Source organism: Lontra canadensis, unplaced genomic scaffold (assembly GCF_010015895.1).
Source record: "Lontra canadensis isolate GAN:19392208 unplaced genomic scaffold, GSC_riverotter_1.0 scaffold4, whole genome shotgun sequence".
NCBI lineage: Eukaryota > Metazoa > Chordata > Mammalia > Carnivora > Mustelidae > Lontra > Lontra canadensis.
The window spans coordinates 52,900,742-52,916,668 of NW_022630998.1; the positions used below are offsets into that span (position 1 = coordinate 52,900,742).

General features: G+C 40.7%; 1 protein-coding gene across 1 annotated transcript; it reads right to left on the minus strand.

Annotated features, from left to right (window-relative positions):
- Positions 1 to 4,772: 4,772 nt before the first annotated feature.
- On the minus strand, positions 4,773 to 10,593 carry SPINK14 (serine peptidase inhibitor Kazal type 14 (putative)). Its single transcript, XM_032851239.1, has 5 exons — positions 10,481 to 10,593; positions 8,807 to 8,953; positions 7,732 to 7,775; positions 5,963 to 6,444; positions 4,773 to 4,983 (listed from the first exon to the last, which is right to left on the minus strand). Exons 2-5 carry the CDS (start codon positions 8,874 to 8,876, stop codon positions 4,938 to 4,940), a joined length of 642 nt encoding a protein of 213 aa, XP_032707130.1. The 5' UTR covers positions 8,877 to 8,953; positions 10,481 to 10,593; the 3' UTR covers positions 4,773 to 4,937.
- Positions 10,594 to 15,927: the final 5,334 nt, after the last annotated feature.

Consider the following 15,927-nt stretch of genomic DNA (forward strand, 5'->3'; position numbering starts at 1 on the left):
GGAAAACAGCATGGAGGTTCCTCAAAATGTTGAAAATAGAACTACCCTATGACCCAGCAATTGCACTACTGGGTATGTACCCTAAAGATACAAACGTGGTGATCCGAAGGGGCACGTGCACCCGAATGCTTATGGCAGCAATGTCTACAATAGCCAAACTATGGAAAGAACCTAGATGTCCATCCACAGATGAATGGATAAAGAAGATGTGGTATATATACACAATGGAATACTATGCAGCCATCAAAAGAAATGAAATCTCGCCATTTGTGACGACGTGGATGAAACTAGAGCATATCATGCTTAGCAAAATAAGTCAATCGGAGAAAGACAACTATCAGATGATCTCCCTGATATGAGGAAGTGGAGATGCAACATGGGGGGTTAAGGGGGTAGGAGAAGAATAAATGAAACAGGATGGGATTGGGAGGGAGACAAACCATAAGTGACTCTTAATCTCAAAACAAATTGGGGGTTGCTGGGGGGAGGGGGGTTGGGAGAAGGGGGGGTAGGGTTATGGACATTGGGGAGGGTATGTGCTATGGTGAGTGCTGTGAAGTATGTAAACCTGGCGATTCACAGATCTGTACTCCTGGGGATAAAAATATATGTTTATAAAAAATTAAAAAATATATATTTTGAAATAAAAAAAAGATTTTATTTATTTACTTGACAGACAGAGATCACAAGTAGGCAGAGAGGCAGGCAGAGACAGAAAAAGGGGGAAGCAGGCTCCCCACCAAGCAGAGAGCCCAGAACTCTAGGATCATGACCGGAGCCGAAGGCAGAGGCTTTAACCCACTGAGCCACCCAGGCGCCCCTTCATCATGTTTCTTTCATATAACATGTTGCTCTCTTCCATTTTTTTTTTTTTTTGGCTATATTATAATTAGAGGCTGGCAAACATTTCAGTTTTTCCATATCATTATTTTTTATTTTTTAAAAAGATTTTATTTATTTGACAGAGAGCACAAGCAGGGGAAGCAGCAGACAGAGGGAGAAGCAGGCTCCCCACTGAGCAGGGAGCCTGATGTGGAGCTCAATCCCAGGACCCCGGGATCACGACCTGAGCTGAAGGCAGATGCTTAACCAACTGAGACACCCAGACATTCCCAAGGTTTCATTTTCTTAGGGCTAATATTCCAGTGTTTATATATACAAAAATCAGGAATTACTTGGAGTATGGGTATGCGTAGAGAGCCAAAGTTCATTGAAATACTATGCAAACCACAAGATCACCTTACACCATGGTTCATTTTCTTTCTTTCTTTCTCCCCCGCCCCCAGGGTTCATTTTCTTTAATTTAAATTTCAAATTTGTATTTTAAAATTATTTGCTTTGAAATAGAGAAATGTAAATCTTAACTGAAAAAGTAAAATCAAGCAAAACATTGCTTGGTTTTGAGAAGTGAAGCTCCAAATAAGTTTAAATAGGGATGTCCGGGTGAGTAACAAATGCAGGCAAAACCTTAGGTAGAAGCAAGAGAGCTCTCCTTCACTGCCTACATAGGAATCCCCGTTTCTGAACCTAATTAAGGGGAACAGTTTAAGCTGGCCATTGGGCTACACAGTTACGGGTTTAAATGACGGTGCTCTACTGCCACCTTCTGGGAAAACAGGGTGTGTTACAAGTCCGACAAGAGCTCATTATGTGTAAAATCAGGTTTTAGGCTGGACCTGTGTGGCAGGTGAAATAAATGTCTTACAGGTCATACTAGGATGTTTGTTTGTATTATAACTCACAAAAGATACCGTGGTTTTTTTTTAACATGTCATGTTTAAATGCTTCTAGAAGGGAGGCAGGAATATGGTTGAGACAATAGAATGGAGGTAATAGTTAAGAATATAAAAATAACCCACTAAAACATGATGAAGACTTGCATTAAATAAATACTCATGGGTTTAATTTATACTTAGGATGAAATAAGAAATATATAAAAGTTGTATATTGATATTGAGTTTAAGTGAGAAAAGAGAGATGATGACATTGACTTTAATTAAACCAAAACACATGGAGGAGTACACTTAGAAAAAAATAGGACTCAGATTAGCTCTACTGACTTTAAAGATTCTATGAGTCCATGAAATTACGATGTGTAGTACCTGATACTGAGTTCATGGGTACAGTCTGGTTATGTGAACATGTGAGTTTTAAGTATACAGACAATAGAGAAATTACAGGGGTGAGTGGGATCATCAAGCAGAGAAAGTGGGGAAAGAGAAGATTGCAATGACAAAAACCTGGGACAGATCAACATTTAGAGAATACAAACAAAAGGAAATGTGACAGAGGGAGTTCAAAATTTGAAACAGCTGTGAGAGAGGGCGAGAGAGAGAGAGGGAGAGCGAGAGAGCAAGCTAGGGCAGTGGCTGCCAGAGCAAGGAAAGCTAGGGGGAAAGCATCTTTTATGTTAGCAGTGAAGGGATATGTGCAGCAGAGGTCAGCTTTTAGAGGTTGCACTGAAAGGAGGGAAGGCTTGTATTTTATAAACATGCTTCCTTCCTTTCCTTCTTTGGAAATGTCTACTGTTGAATGAAAGGAAAATGTCATTATTAAAGTCCCCTTTTACTGTTGTGAATAGTACATTTAAGTAAATGCTTTATTACCCACTGAAAATTTTTGTATTATTACAGAACGCGAGTCTTATCCTTTGGAATTTTTTTTTTTTAAGATTTATTAGTTTATTTTGGAGAGAGAGAGAGTGCACGCTTGGGCAGGGGGAGGCGCAGAGGCAGAAGGAGAAAAAGAATCCGCAAGGAGACTCCCCAAGGAGCACAGAGCCCCATGTGGGGCTTGATCTCAGGACTCTGAGAGCATGACTTGAGCCAAAATCAAGAATCCGTGACTTAACCAACTGAACCACCCAGGTGCCCCAGGAATTCTTTAAAACAGTAGGATAATGACTAATAAATACATTGACTAATGTACTTCTAGACTTTAGAAGGTATCAGAGGAAAATCTAAGAACAATGATAAAGATAAAACTGACTTCTACCTTCAAATAATAGGTAGTAAGAGTAACCAGATATACCTCCTACTTGAAAAGACAACAGAAAAATCAGGCTAAATATATAAAACATCAGGCACTGAAGGACGCCAATTCCAGAGAGATGAGAAATAAATATGGTGAGCTCTAGGACTGATCTTGGTTTCAGCATTGTGAGAGATGCTCAGAACAGGAAAGAAGAGTCCAGACAGAGCAAGTGGATTCCCCGAATTGAGAAGATAGAGAGCTGAGAGGAGAGAGACCAATGTGGTATGTTCGCAGGACCACAGCATGAAAGAGCTGGACAGAAAGCTCAGCACATCACTGATTGGTGCTTGTGTGTGAGGAAACTACCCAAAGCCAAGAAAGAAGCACCAAAGAAGATTAGAGGTAACAGAGCCCAGATCTCATATAAGGCCGGTAATAGTGCCTATTCCTGTTAGCTACCCTAGAAAAACTTAGAATTCATGGAACATTGAGTGGAGTACTCAAGAGGAGCTTGCCTCAGTAATGAGCAACAGTTAGCCACTTAGTGAGTACTGCTCTGGTCCCACCTAACCACTCTTAAAAGTAAGATCGCAGAAGGTCAGTCTGCTTCCAATAACTGATCTGTGTCTCAGAACAAAGCTCAAGACTAATTCTACAAAGATCAAAATACTCAGGGCCAAACGAGATAAAATTCATAAAATTATGAATTTATAAATTCATTCACAAAAATCCCTATCTTTGGATGTCATCCATCATGATAAGAAAATCAACCGTCCCGGAACTGACACCAATATTTGAATTAGCAGTCATAAAAATAGTTATTAAAACTCTTATTCCAGATGTCAAAAAAGTTAGAAACACGAAGGATAGATCAAACTTGTAGAGATGAAAATGAAAATGTTTGAGATGAAAAATTGATGACATGACACCTGTAGCAGTTGAATCATTACAGGAGAAGAGATTTGTAAACGTGAAGTCAAAGCAGTAGTGTTAGAAAACAACCCTCCCTGCAGTTCTTGCTGTCCCTGCACCCCCAGGACTTAGAAGAGTGGAAATAGACATACCATCAAGATAGAGAATATTTCATTTCCCCCAGAGCAATTTGCTTTTCATATTCTACAGTTGATAGACTAAAAGTGATTTTTTCCCTTTTTGCTGGAGTCCTGTGTCTGCCTTGTAATCAGCATAGTAGTCAAGGTCAAAGAGCCAACAAACAGGTAAGCTTGACTACAGTCTTACGAGGATATTCAGAGGCAGAAGAGATGCTTTCCCCTCCATATTAGGAATGTATATATATACACACACACACACACACACACACACACACACACACACACAAGAAATATAACCCAAAGAAGAACATGTCCTGATAGGTTTCAGAGGTTGAAATGTGTTAAGAGAATTTAAAAAAACAATGGGACATTCATGGACACCACTGATGTAGGCCTCCTTCTATGGAGAAAAGTGGGGTCCGGGGACTGGGTGTGTGTAAATGTCTGTCTCAATGCTGAGTCTAGAAGTGGGTTTGTTTAATGAGGGGCTTGCTGCAAGGAGACGGCAGGAATGGGCAGGAAGAGCACAGTGCTCTGTAGTTCCTAGGAACAGGAAGAAATACCATGGAAATACAGAAGAAATTTCTGTTGTGTTCCTTGGAAGACAGCTTGGAGCGCTTACATTATAGATTATTTCACTGTCCACAGTCTCAGGAGCTGATAAATCCCAATATTTGTCCTTGACCTTTGGCTCTGAGAACTGAGACGCAGATCTGAGGACCAAGTTAAGTCAGGCTTTCAGAAAAGTTTATTAGGGAGGGAAGAGGCCTAAGGAGACTTCAGTTACCTGATACAAGCTCAGCTGGGTCAGGTCTCTGCCACCATCACATGGGAGGAGGCGCGAATTGCAAGAGAAGGACTGTCATGATGGAGAGAAAAAAGATATCCTCTCGGGCATCCAAATCCACTCAGCTAGCATTCTCTATCATTTTGAAACCTAATTTTCCCATGAGATTTCCTAAAGGAAAAATTCAGAATCAACATTTCACGAATAAAATGTCAGAACTACAAAAACTCTTTAAAATTATTTTATCTATCATCCTTATTTTATATTTAAGGAAACAAAGAGCCAGAGCACAAGGGGAAATGACTACATACAAGAGTCAGGTTATTGGATTTCCTACCCAGTTACCCTTCCATGATTCTAAGAGGCCATGGACAACATTACAACCTATGCTATAATCTCTTTGAAAATAAGTTATTCAATCAGGCCTGAACCTGTGTTATCTAAGGCACATCAGTCCTCTTTTTATTCTCTTAACACTCTCATGCTTTGGCCCAATTCCTCATGAGCGGGGATGATGTGGGATTTTCACATTCCTGTCATTGCTCCTTGTACAAAAGTACAAAATGATTGTTGGGTCGAGGGCTTCAGTCTGATGCCACGAGGAGAATTTTAATCCCCGTGAACCACACTGGCTTACACAGAGATCAAGCTGATGCCATGGTTTTGAGAGACCCCAGTGTCTAATCACTGATAATCATCTCCCATAAGCTCAAAAACCTAAACACTGACTCTTAGCACAAGAACCCAATCTTTGCAGTCACCTCATTCTAGCTCAGAGTTTCAGACACTGAAGAGATGGAAGGTATCTGAGAGAAGGCAAAACCGCAGTTTTTCTTCCAATCAAAGAATTTCAGGGCTGAATGGAATAACCGAAGCTTTACTTGGCCGATGGGAATTGACATCACGTGGCGTATGGGAGCGTGAGGGCTCAGCCAGAAGGGCCTGAAATACCACAGAGTACACTGAGTCTGCTTTCCACCCCAGCGGGCTTTCTATTGCCACATGCTCTTCTGATTGGGGATTGATAAGCATCAGTGCTGGAGCAAGTTCCTGGCTTCAAGGTTGATGCACTTGGTAGAAGAGGGACATAGTAATTGCTGTAGGCTAAGTTTGTCTTTGTTCTCTTCTTTCCCCGCCAAAGAGTACTCACAGGCTCTCCATACACAAGATGCAGGGGTTTTCATAGGTTACAAAATTAGTGCCACAGATGGGTTGATGTAAACCAGGGCAGGGGTTCACATTTCCAGTGAACCAACTCAAGTTTACTTTCTTATACAGACATTTCACCTGAAATTCAGTTGAAAAGAATGATATGGTTACAATTACTCTCACAGACAGGTAGGTCATATCTGGACTTGATGAGGAAAAGCCATTACAGCTGCCCCTCCCCAGAGCAGTGGAGGCCGACCTCCACTGTTCACCCCCTTTGACAACAACCTCCTGGTGAGGAGTCCTGGCAGCCACAGGGTACTGAGGCCTCCTACCCTCTGGTGGGAAAAGGAAGAGCAGATAAACAGGATGGTGTTTGGGCAATTTAGCTTCTTTCTCAATCTCCTTTATTCCCAGAGTTATCAGACATGGCAATAGTCTTAGAGATTTTCTATGCCAACTGGGCAAAAAAACCCTGAAAGCCTGTAATTGGAGAAGATGCTTTACTGAAACCCATATGCTTTGATTTAAAATATGTACCATAACACGTACATGCACCTTGGAATTCTTGTGGATAGGAATAATAGAGAACCATAAAGAAAGAACAGCCTGCTCAAGTCCCAAGTGGGGATCTGAACTTTATTAGCTGATGTGACTGACTTTGTACCCTTAGGCACTGATGGCTGCCCCATGCTAATTGCATACATAATTAATTATCTGGCCCACAAGGTAGTGATGCCTTGAGGAGGATTAAAAAGACGTATTCATATTTGTACTCTCAGTGTCTCACTGTATTTATGAAGACATAATAGATAGTTAGTGGTTCTTTCTTTAAAGAGTAGATTTTCAGTGAGATAAGCACAGACCCAGAAACAAAATGCATCCAGAAGGCAGGTAGATAACATAAATGTGTGAATTCATGTTGTGTAATAAAAATGGATGGTGGGAAACTAGTGTCAACTTCGAGTGGGCATGCCATATGTATTACTATGTAACAAACCACCCCAACTGTTAGTGGGTTAAGTAATTGCTTTAATAAATCATAGTTCTGTAGGTTGTCAAAAAAAAAATACATACTACAGTTTATCCACTCTCAAAATCCCCAAGTCAACCCTTTTTTTGAAGTTGTGAAATGTGAAAGCCTTTAGCATAATGCCCTGACTTTGTAGGGAACATGAAAAACGAAAGAAGGGACGTGTCTCATCAGGGAGGATAACCCATGTCCCCTCACAGGGCTGGGGTCAGAGGCAGCCTGAAGCAGGGGCTTGGGGTTCCTGGAACTCAAGGAAGTGGTCTCAGGGGCTCTATGAGAGCCATAGATAGATTGATAATGTGCCTCTAATACAACATGAGAGAGAGTTTTGGCTGAGTATTTAGAGAAAGAGGGATCCTATCCGAGCTTAGAAACTCTGCTCCTTCTTTCCTTATCCCACATCACCACCATGGCCAGGCCCCATCATCCTGTAGGTCTGTCACCCATTAATCCCTCCACATCCTCTAATCCCCTGGCAATTGTCAGTGTTCATAAACACTTCCTAGGCACTGGGGAGGGAGGGTCCTCTGGTTGTCAGATGACCAAATCTAAGCTTGATTCCCGGCTTGGATCACTCCGCTCAGGGCTCTTGTACCAGCAGTGTACCTGCCATGTTCCTGTGAGTGGATTCTGAAGAACGCCACAGATGGCATTCCTGAAGTACGGTTCTAGCACAACAATTCCAGAGAAAACTCAGATTAGAATGCCAGTCCTGAGACACAGAGTGGAAGGTTTACCTTAATAGCTCCATGTGGTGGCCACCACTCTCGACGGCCTGAAACTAAGACATACATGAGAATAGTTGCAGACTATGATAGTTGGTAAATCCTGGCTTAACCTGTTAGCAGAATTAAAGAATTCTAATTTGCTACTGAGGAAGCTTGCAATATGAAAACATTCTTTTATTCATACATGCATTCATTTTCCCCTCAAAAATGTGGACTAGTTCTTCTACTCCTGATAGATAATGAGCAAGCAATCACTGCTCTCGTAAATGTTGCCAGTCCAGTGTACCAAATAAGTTTTTGATTAATAGGAGTTAGCCTGCACTTGAGACAATTCAGAACTGGCAGTCAATACATAAAAGACATGAGGAAATGCTAGGACTTTAAAGAGACAGCCCAACTCCCGTATTTTACAGAGAGGGAAAGACACTTGCTGATGCCCTGAAATTCATGGTAGATAGGTGAAAATTCAAGCTCTTCAGTCCTTGAGCCTAGGTCTCTTTAAAACTCCCTATAGGGCTCTTCTCTAAAAGAGGACAAACGCCCACTCAAATTCATGGCAAAGCATTTTCAAAAGCTTTGAGTCTTCGAGATGTGCTGAGCTGTGGGCATGTTGCCCACCACTGTAACGTCACACCTGACTGAGTCCCCATGAGTTAGGTTTCATAATCTGCATTAATAACTGGGAAAACAAAGGCCCTTGCACATTGGCTGGGAGCTTTTTTTTGTGACCACACTGCATTGCCTTTCTCGCTATAGATACAGATGTATATAGTAAAGTGATATCCTTACATATATAAATCGAAAATAATTCCAAAGCATTATTTCATATTACAATGTCAGAGCTCAGAAATCAAGTCTACATAACTATCAGAACCAGTCAAATCACTCACCAGAGATGCGCCTGGGTGGCTCAGTCAGCTAAGCTTCTGCCTTCGGGCTCAGGTCATGATCCCAGGGTCCTGGGATCGAGCCCCACATCTGGCTCCTGTTCATCGGAGAGTCTGCTTCTCCCTCTGCCCCTCCCCCTGGCTGTGCTCTCTCTCTCTCTCTCAAATAAATAAAATCTTAAAAAAGAATTACTCACCAACAGGTAACGCCCAATGTAACAAGATGAAGAACAAAAGTGAGCAGCATACTAGAAGATATTTGGCCATTTTTTTCCTCCTGGTGTGTGTGTCCTTAAATGATGCTCTGAGATATTGCCTTGGGACGTTCCCCTCTAGCACAATCACTAGAGCAAGGTAATCAAGATATTAGAACCATCTTTGAAATGAATATCCATCTCTCGTTTTCCCACCGTAACCACTGTGTGCCATATCTGGAAAGCCTATTATTTCATCCTTCACTGAGAACAAATGTTCAAAAAAACTAAACTTGGTTAGTCATAAAGTACAGAACTCAGTGCCAGATCTGTGACTACTTAGAAGATAGAAGTAAATCAGAAGTTATTCTTTGGACAGAATCCTATTATTTTAGTGTGGCGGTATTTTACATGTCTTGAAAAGGCAATCTCTTACCTAAAGATTCACCCAGATTTTTTTCTTATAGGGGATACAAAGAAAATAATGAGGCCACTAGAGGCTTCTGGACTGCAAGACCTTCTCAATGGAGGGAGCAGGTCTGTGCTTGCTCATGAAGCAGAGGATAGCTCTTTGCAGTAAGACAAAGATTGGAGTATTATAGGCATACTTGGCTGTGTTGAGAATCTTCTGACATGGAACGCTCAGCTTTCTTGGAGCATTCTGAGAGAGAACATAGGGAGAAATACCACTCCATGCTATCCCATGGGTGCCCCAAAGTTATTTTCATCCAGACACCCGGAAAGGGAGAAGTCAGTGAGCAAATCCTCCTGTGGGATCGCCTTCTCTTGTAGAAGCCTTTCTGATTCTAGAGAACGGTAGAGGCAGGTTCCAGGCCTTACCGAAGGACCACATTGAACTACCCTATCTTCTTAACCCTGTAAAAGTGACCTGATCCTCCCTATGTGCTTTGGCCTTCTCCGCTCTGTAGCACATGAGACAAGGCAACTGACATATACTCTTTCCCAGATGCTATGGTGTGACTGATATGTGATCTCCGAGACCCAGTAAAGTCTCCAGGGTACTCCACTTCCCCGGGATGGCTGGAGATTCTTGGCACAGTGTTTGGAGCTGCCTAGCTGCCCACCCTGCCTGCTCCTGGGACAACCTAGGACATGTTTCTGCTCAGCACACCCTATCTCTTCCTGACACCATCCTTGGCTTCCTTCGGGACCGGAGCCACAGCAGTGGCATGAAAGCAGGAGGCCAGATACCCACTCCCCCTGCAATATAAGTCCCCTTCGACCCACCTCAGAAAGAGGAGAAAAGAAAGAGAGATGTAACATGCTCCTTCGCAGCTTATGCTTCCTTTAAGGAGCAGGTACTAGGGCTGCAGGAGCGGGTAGAACAGCTATATAGGACAAAGAAGGCACTGAGGCATTGTGTGCTGGGAGGAGCAGGCCCTGGAGGCCCCATGTTCAGGGTAAATCAAAGTCAAACCTCAGCAGGAGGCATTGGAGAAGGAAGCACAGAGCTGCCTAGAAGACTTGGGGGTGGGAATGGATCACTGGACACTAGACAGCCCTTGGCAGGCAATCCAAAGAGGCAATGGCTTGAGGAAACGTACCACAGTCGGAAAGAGCACAGCAGAAAGAGTAGAATATATTCTACAAGAAGAATTAGTACCTCCAGCCAGTGTGCAAGAAAGGAGGTGGGCACCGAATGAGGTCTCCGGATACCGTTTGTAGTGGGTCCAGCCAATCCGGAGCCTTTGCAGCTTTGTGACCTGAAGATCTGTGGTCATGCCTGAATTGCCTCCCGTTATCTGAACTTCCTTTCTCCGTTTTCCTGCCTGTAAAGAACAATTGTTCTTACACCAAGGAAATATGTGAATAGAAATAGAAAATAGAATATAGAATTGAATAGAAAATAGAAAATAGAAATTTTAAAAAAGAAAAAGACATGAAATCTTCAAAACCCAGAGATAACCGTTAAACATGTGTTAAATTATACTGTTCCAGTCAAAAATAAAATTTTTGTAGTACTGTGTATTGTTTTCTGCCTTTTTCACTTAGAAATGTACTGTGATGTTTTCTTGATCTTTAAATTCAGTACCTGAATTGAGATGCTTGGTGCCATATTATGTCACATATATGGGTTTTTATTACATTAATATTATTCCACTGTTGCTCAGTTAGGTTGATTCCAATTTTCATCATCATTATTATTAACAATGCTAGAATGAGCAAATTTTTATTCCCTCAGTTAATTTATTTCTTACTAACTTTGATAAGTGCCTAAAAACAAACCTACTGGACACTTCCAGAAAGGACCCGAGTCATCTAGAATATTAAAGAGGTAATTTTCACCTAGTTTGTTGGCCCTATGCTTGTAATCTAAGGTGGGACATTTTGAAAACACAGTGCCACCTTACTAAGTGAATCATTTGTCCCCCAGCTCAGAGAGATAGAGGGACTCCATTGCATAGAAAGCATTACAGAAGAAAAAGTAAAACATCATAGGAAAGAAATAAGGATAAAGTATCTATAGCTTTTCCAAACTCCCCCAAATTCCATTGGGTGAGGAGAATAAATAAGATTAAGGAATCACATCTCCCTCAGAGAATCCTTAGTCTATGACTTCCTCATCATCGATCATATCCATGGCTTAATGCTAAAAGCTATAACTTGGGGCTATGTCCCTGGATGGCAGGCTCCTCTTCCTAGCTATGAAATGATTTGATTTGTGTTTCATGACACTTCAAACCAACATTTTCAAAAACAAACTCCTTACTCTATAGTCCAAAGCAGGTGCTTATCACCTTTCAGGGATACCAAAATCCTCTACAAGATTTAACCTACAGCTCCGCTGTTTTTCTGCAGAAAGGAAAGTTTCAGCTCCACTGCCCAAATTACAGAGCTCTCTTGTCTAGCTCATTCTGTTAACCAATTATATTCCCACTAGAGCACTGAGCTGCCTTCTTTTACGTCCCAACAGTTGTCCTTCCCTCACAGAATAGCCACCACACAGATGTCAGTCCAACCCCAGGCTATAAGAGAAAGTCTTTTTCTTCTCACAAATTTAATAGAAGCCAGAGAACAGCATTAGCCACACTTGCATAATCTCCCACTCTGGTCTTGAGTACTGATTTGGGTAAGAGTTCCTGATCTCTTCTCCTGACCGAAATGGCGTTAATGGCCTTCCAGTCCCCCACAGCTTGACGAAAATATAGACAGGATTTTACCTGACTCCGGGCACCTGACCTCCCTTATCTTAGAACATTTACTTTAGAAATGTTATAACTAAATTCCTTCTCTGTTGCTTTGAGACTTAATTCTCTTTGGAAGCCTCTCACTAGTTTCAAAACCCAGAAACGTCTTTCTTGATGACCCGGGAGGAGTCCCTTTGAAATGTAGCACTCAGGAAAGCCCGTGCAGGCTATCTCTAGTCTCTGGGGAAGGGCAAGAGTCCAACTTTTCATGGATGCCATGCTCTAAGCTGCAAAACTACCTCCTGTCATAAAGGTATGAGATGTTTATATTTCCTTACATAAAGACAAGTTTATATTTCCTTAGATAAAGCTAGTGGCCTATGATTTTCCTCTCACCTCCTCCAGTGCTTTCTCACTAGCTCACCCAGACCTTAAAAATCTTCTTCCATTTTTTTTTTTTTTTTTCAGCAGCATTAAGCTCATTCTGAACTCTGGCTTCTCTTACCCATTAGCATTGGGTAACTCTTCTTTACCCATTTAATCCTACCTGATGTAATTTTCGTTTTGACAGGTGCATCCCACATGCCCAATAAGACAAGTTTTCTCTTTTCTTTGTACAGAAACACTGTTTTGTTGCTATTTCCTATATTTCTTTTCAACACCAGCACTCAAGCTTGTGTAATTCAAGTGTTGGCCTTCCTATCTTGCTGACGTGCAATTCCAGCATAAAATGGAAGTACTTATTTCTTGTTAACCCTACTTCTTTCCTTAATTGCCCATTTGTTTACTCCCCTATGACATTCAGAGGTCTTCCCTGCACTATGCACTCACTGGTCTGCTGGTCCCTGTTGGTAACTTCTGGCTGCTACTACCTGTCCCCAAGGATTAACCAAGAGGTGGAACTGAGACATGTTGTGCTTCCCTTTTACAGTCATCATCCTTTGTTCTCCCTAAAACTCCCATCACTGGCTATACAGATATACATGAATTTTTTAACTAAAAGGGTGGAGAAAGAGAAATCTCTAAAGGGAATTACTGAGAAGGGGGAGAAGGTAAAAAGCTGGTAAGCTAGAGATGAGTTTCATCAAAGAGAAGAAGGAAAATAAGAAATCCTTAAGGCAAGGTCCAGACGCTGAGCTCACACGGTATCTGATCTGATTCCTCTTCCCTCAGGCTTCTGTTTATTTTCAAAGACGGATTTGCTTTTTTCTGTTTCACTTTGGGGCAGCAAATCCTGCCCACAATCTCTTATGGGATGTCTGGAGGAGAGGCTCTGACCATCTAAATCGTGAGGGCGCAAGTAAAGTGTGGGCGCTTTGAGTTAACTCTCCTTTGCAATGTTCTCTGATCAGTGTGAGTTAAAGACATCCCACTTTCTTTTTGGGGTTGCAGCTCACACAGAGGTATGAGCACACATACACAGACACATACTTCTGCTCACCAAAATTAAGCATTAAGTCTCAGATCGTACAGTACAAGTTTTCAAATTCTACATTGTGACCCTTTGGCAGGTTGTGAAATTCATTTTGTTACCACCACAACTTTAAAATAAAGTGTAGTAAAAAGGAGTGAATAGAGTAGAATAACATAAAAATTATAGTATAACTTTATTAGTGTGTGTGTTTCTAGGTGGTGAGGTAGAATACAATTTTTTTTTCCACTGCAAGTCACATTCAATGAAGTTTCAAGACACTTAGAATAAACCTATAGGTAGGGAAACAAATATTTGCTATCTGCAAGCTTGGTAACTCTTGCAAGGAGAAAATAAGTTTTTATTCATATTTTTTGGCCAAAAGCCTGATATAGTGCTTTGTTCTTAGCTATTCAATAAGCATTTCTTATGCCCCTACTTGGAACCCTTCTGTCTTCCCTTTCATGATTACTGGAACATCATAGGCACATAATAAGCTTGTTTCTTGAAGGACTGAATGAAAACTTTCTCTAGTTGCAACATACCATACTATCCTCCAAAATCAATCTAACTTGTACCAACATTTGGAAAAAGTGAAGTGTTTCAAATGACACACCGATGTTATGAATAGCCTGAGCCCTCAGGTGTTGTATGGTCTAGTGGAGTTAGCACAGAGGAACAAGGCAGACGAGAAATTGTAATTCAAAATGTGCCAGGGAAATGGGTTTCCATATCAAGTACTAGCATTATTAATGCTGGTTGAATGTATTTATACTTGCTTTAAGGCATAGGATATGCTCCTTCTTGTTAATTTCTTCCCCTAATATTGATACACAGCTATATAAATTTTACCCTAAGTACTGCATTAGGGGGATTCCAGAAATGATATTACTCTCTTCTTTTTATTCAACTCAAAATACTTTTAGTTTCTCATTTGATTTCTTCTTTGACTCGGTTTATTTATTACTGTGATATATACTTTCTAAATACTGGGGATTTTCCAGAGATTTTTGTTTTGTTTTCTCATTCAAATAAGTTGTGCTCCGAGGACATATGTCATGTGACTCGAATTCTTGTAAATTTATTGATACTTGTTTTATGGCCAAGAAAGTGGTCTATCTTGGTAAATATTTCATGTGTACTTGAGAAGATTGTTTACACTGATGTTTTTGGGGGGGTCGATCTCAGGTCATGTGGTTGATAGTACTGCTCAACTCTGCTCCATGATTGCTAATATTCTTGTTTTATTAATTTTTGACAGATGGATATTGAAATCTCTGATTATGATCATGGATTTATTTTTTATTTATTTTTTTTAAGATTTTATTTATTGATTTGAGAGAGAGACAGTGAGAGAGAGCACGAGCAAGGAGAAGGTCAGAGAGAGAAGCAGACTCCCTGCGGAGCCGGAGCCCGATGCGGGACTCGATCCTGGGACTCCAGGATCATGACCTGAGCCGAAGGCAGTCGTCCAACCAACTGAGCCACCCAGGCGTCCCTGATCATGGATTTATTTTTCCTTACACTTGAATTCATTTTTTAAAAGATTGAAGTTCTAAGGTTCATAAACATTTAAGATTTGTATATCTCCTTAATTAATTGACAACTTTATCATTATAAAATGAATTCTTATCCTTTCAATAATTCTTTGCTCAAAAACTGATTTTGTTCATATTAATATTGCCATTCCAGGTTTCTTTTGACTAATGTTAACACGGTAAACTTATTTTATCCTTTTATTTTTATCCTATTTGTGCTTTTACTTACTTTGTCATTTGCTTACTTACTCAATATTTAATTTTTAAGTAATCTCTATACCCATCATGGGGTCTGAACTCACAACCCCAAAATGAACAGTTGTATACTCTACTGACTGAGCCAGCTGGGTGCCTGTGTGCTTTTATTTTTAAAGTGCTTTTCCTATCAACACACTTGTTTGTTTTTTATCTAGGTTTTTTTTTTTTTTTAAATCTAGTCTGGTAATCTCTTCCTTCATTTGTAGTGTTTAGACCATTCAAATTTAATATGATAACTGATAAACTATAATGGTTAATTTTATATGTCAAATTGGCTAGGGCATAGTGCCCAGATATTTGATCAGACACCAGCTGAAATGTAACTGTGAAGATATTTTTCAGATATAATCAACATTTAAGTCAGGAGATCTTGTTGGTATCATCGTTGTTTGTAGTTAAATTGTTTATCATTATAAGGTCAACACCCATGTACCCACCACTCTAGTGATGAGCTAGAATGCCTTTTATCCTAAGAACCTCCCCCACATTATTGCCTGCTATACACTGAATATGTGTGTCTCTATCAATTTGTATGTTGAAGCCTAATTCCCAATGTGTTGATATTAGGAGGTAGGACTTTTGGGTGGTGATTAGGTCATAAAAGCATAGCCTAGAGCACTCCCTTGCCCTTTCTGCCATGTGAGAACACAGCAAAAAGACAGTTCTCACCAGATACTGAATTTTCTGGCACCTCGATCTTGGACTTGTCAGACTCCAGAACTGTGAGAAATACATGTTTGCTGTTTAAGCCTCCCAGTTTATGTTTTT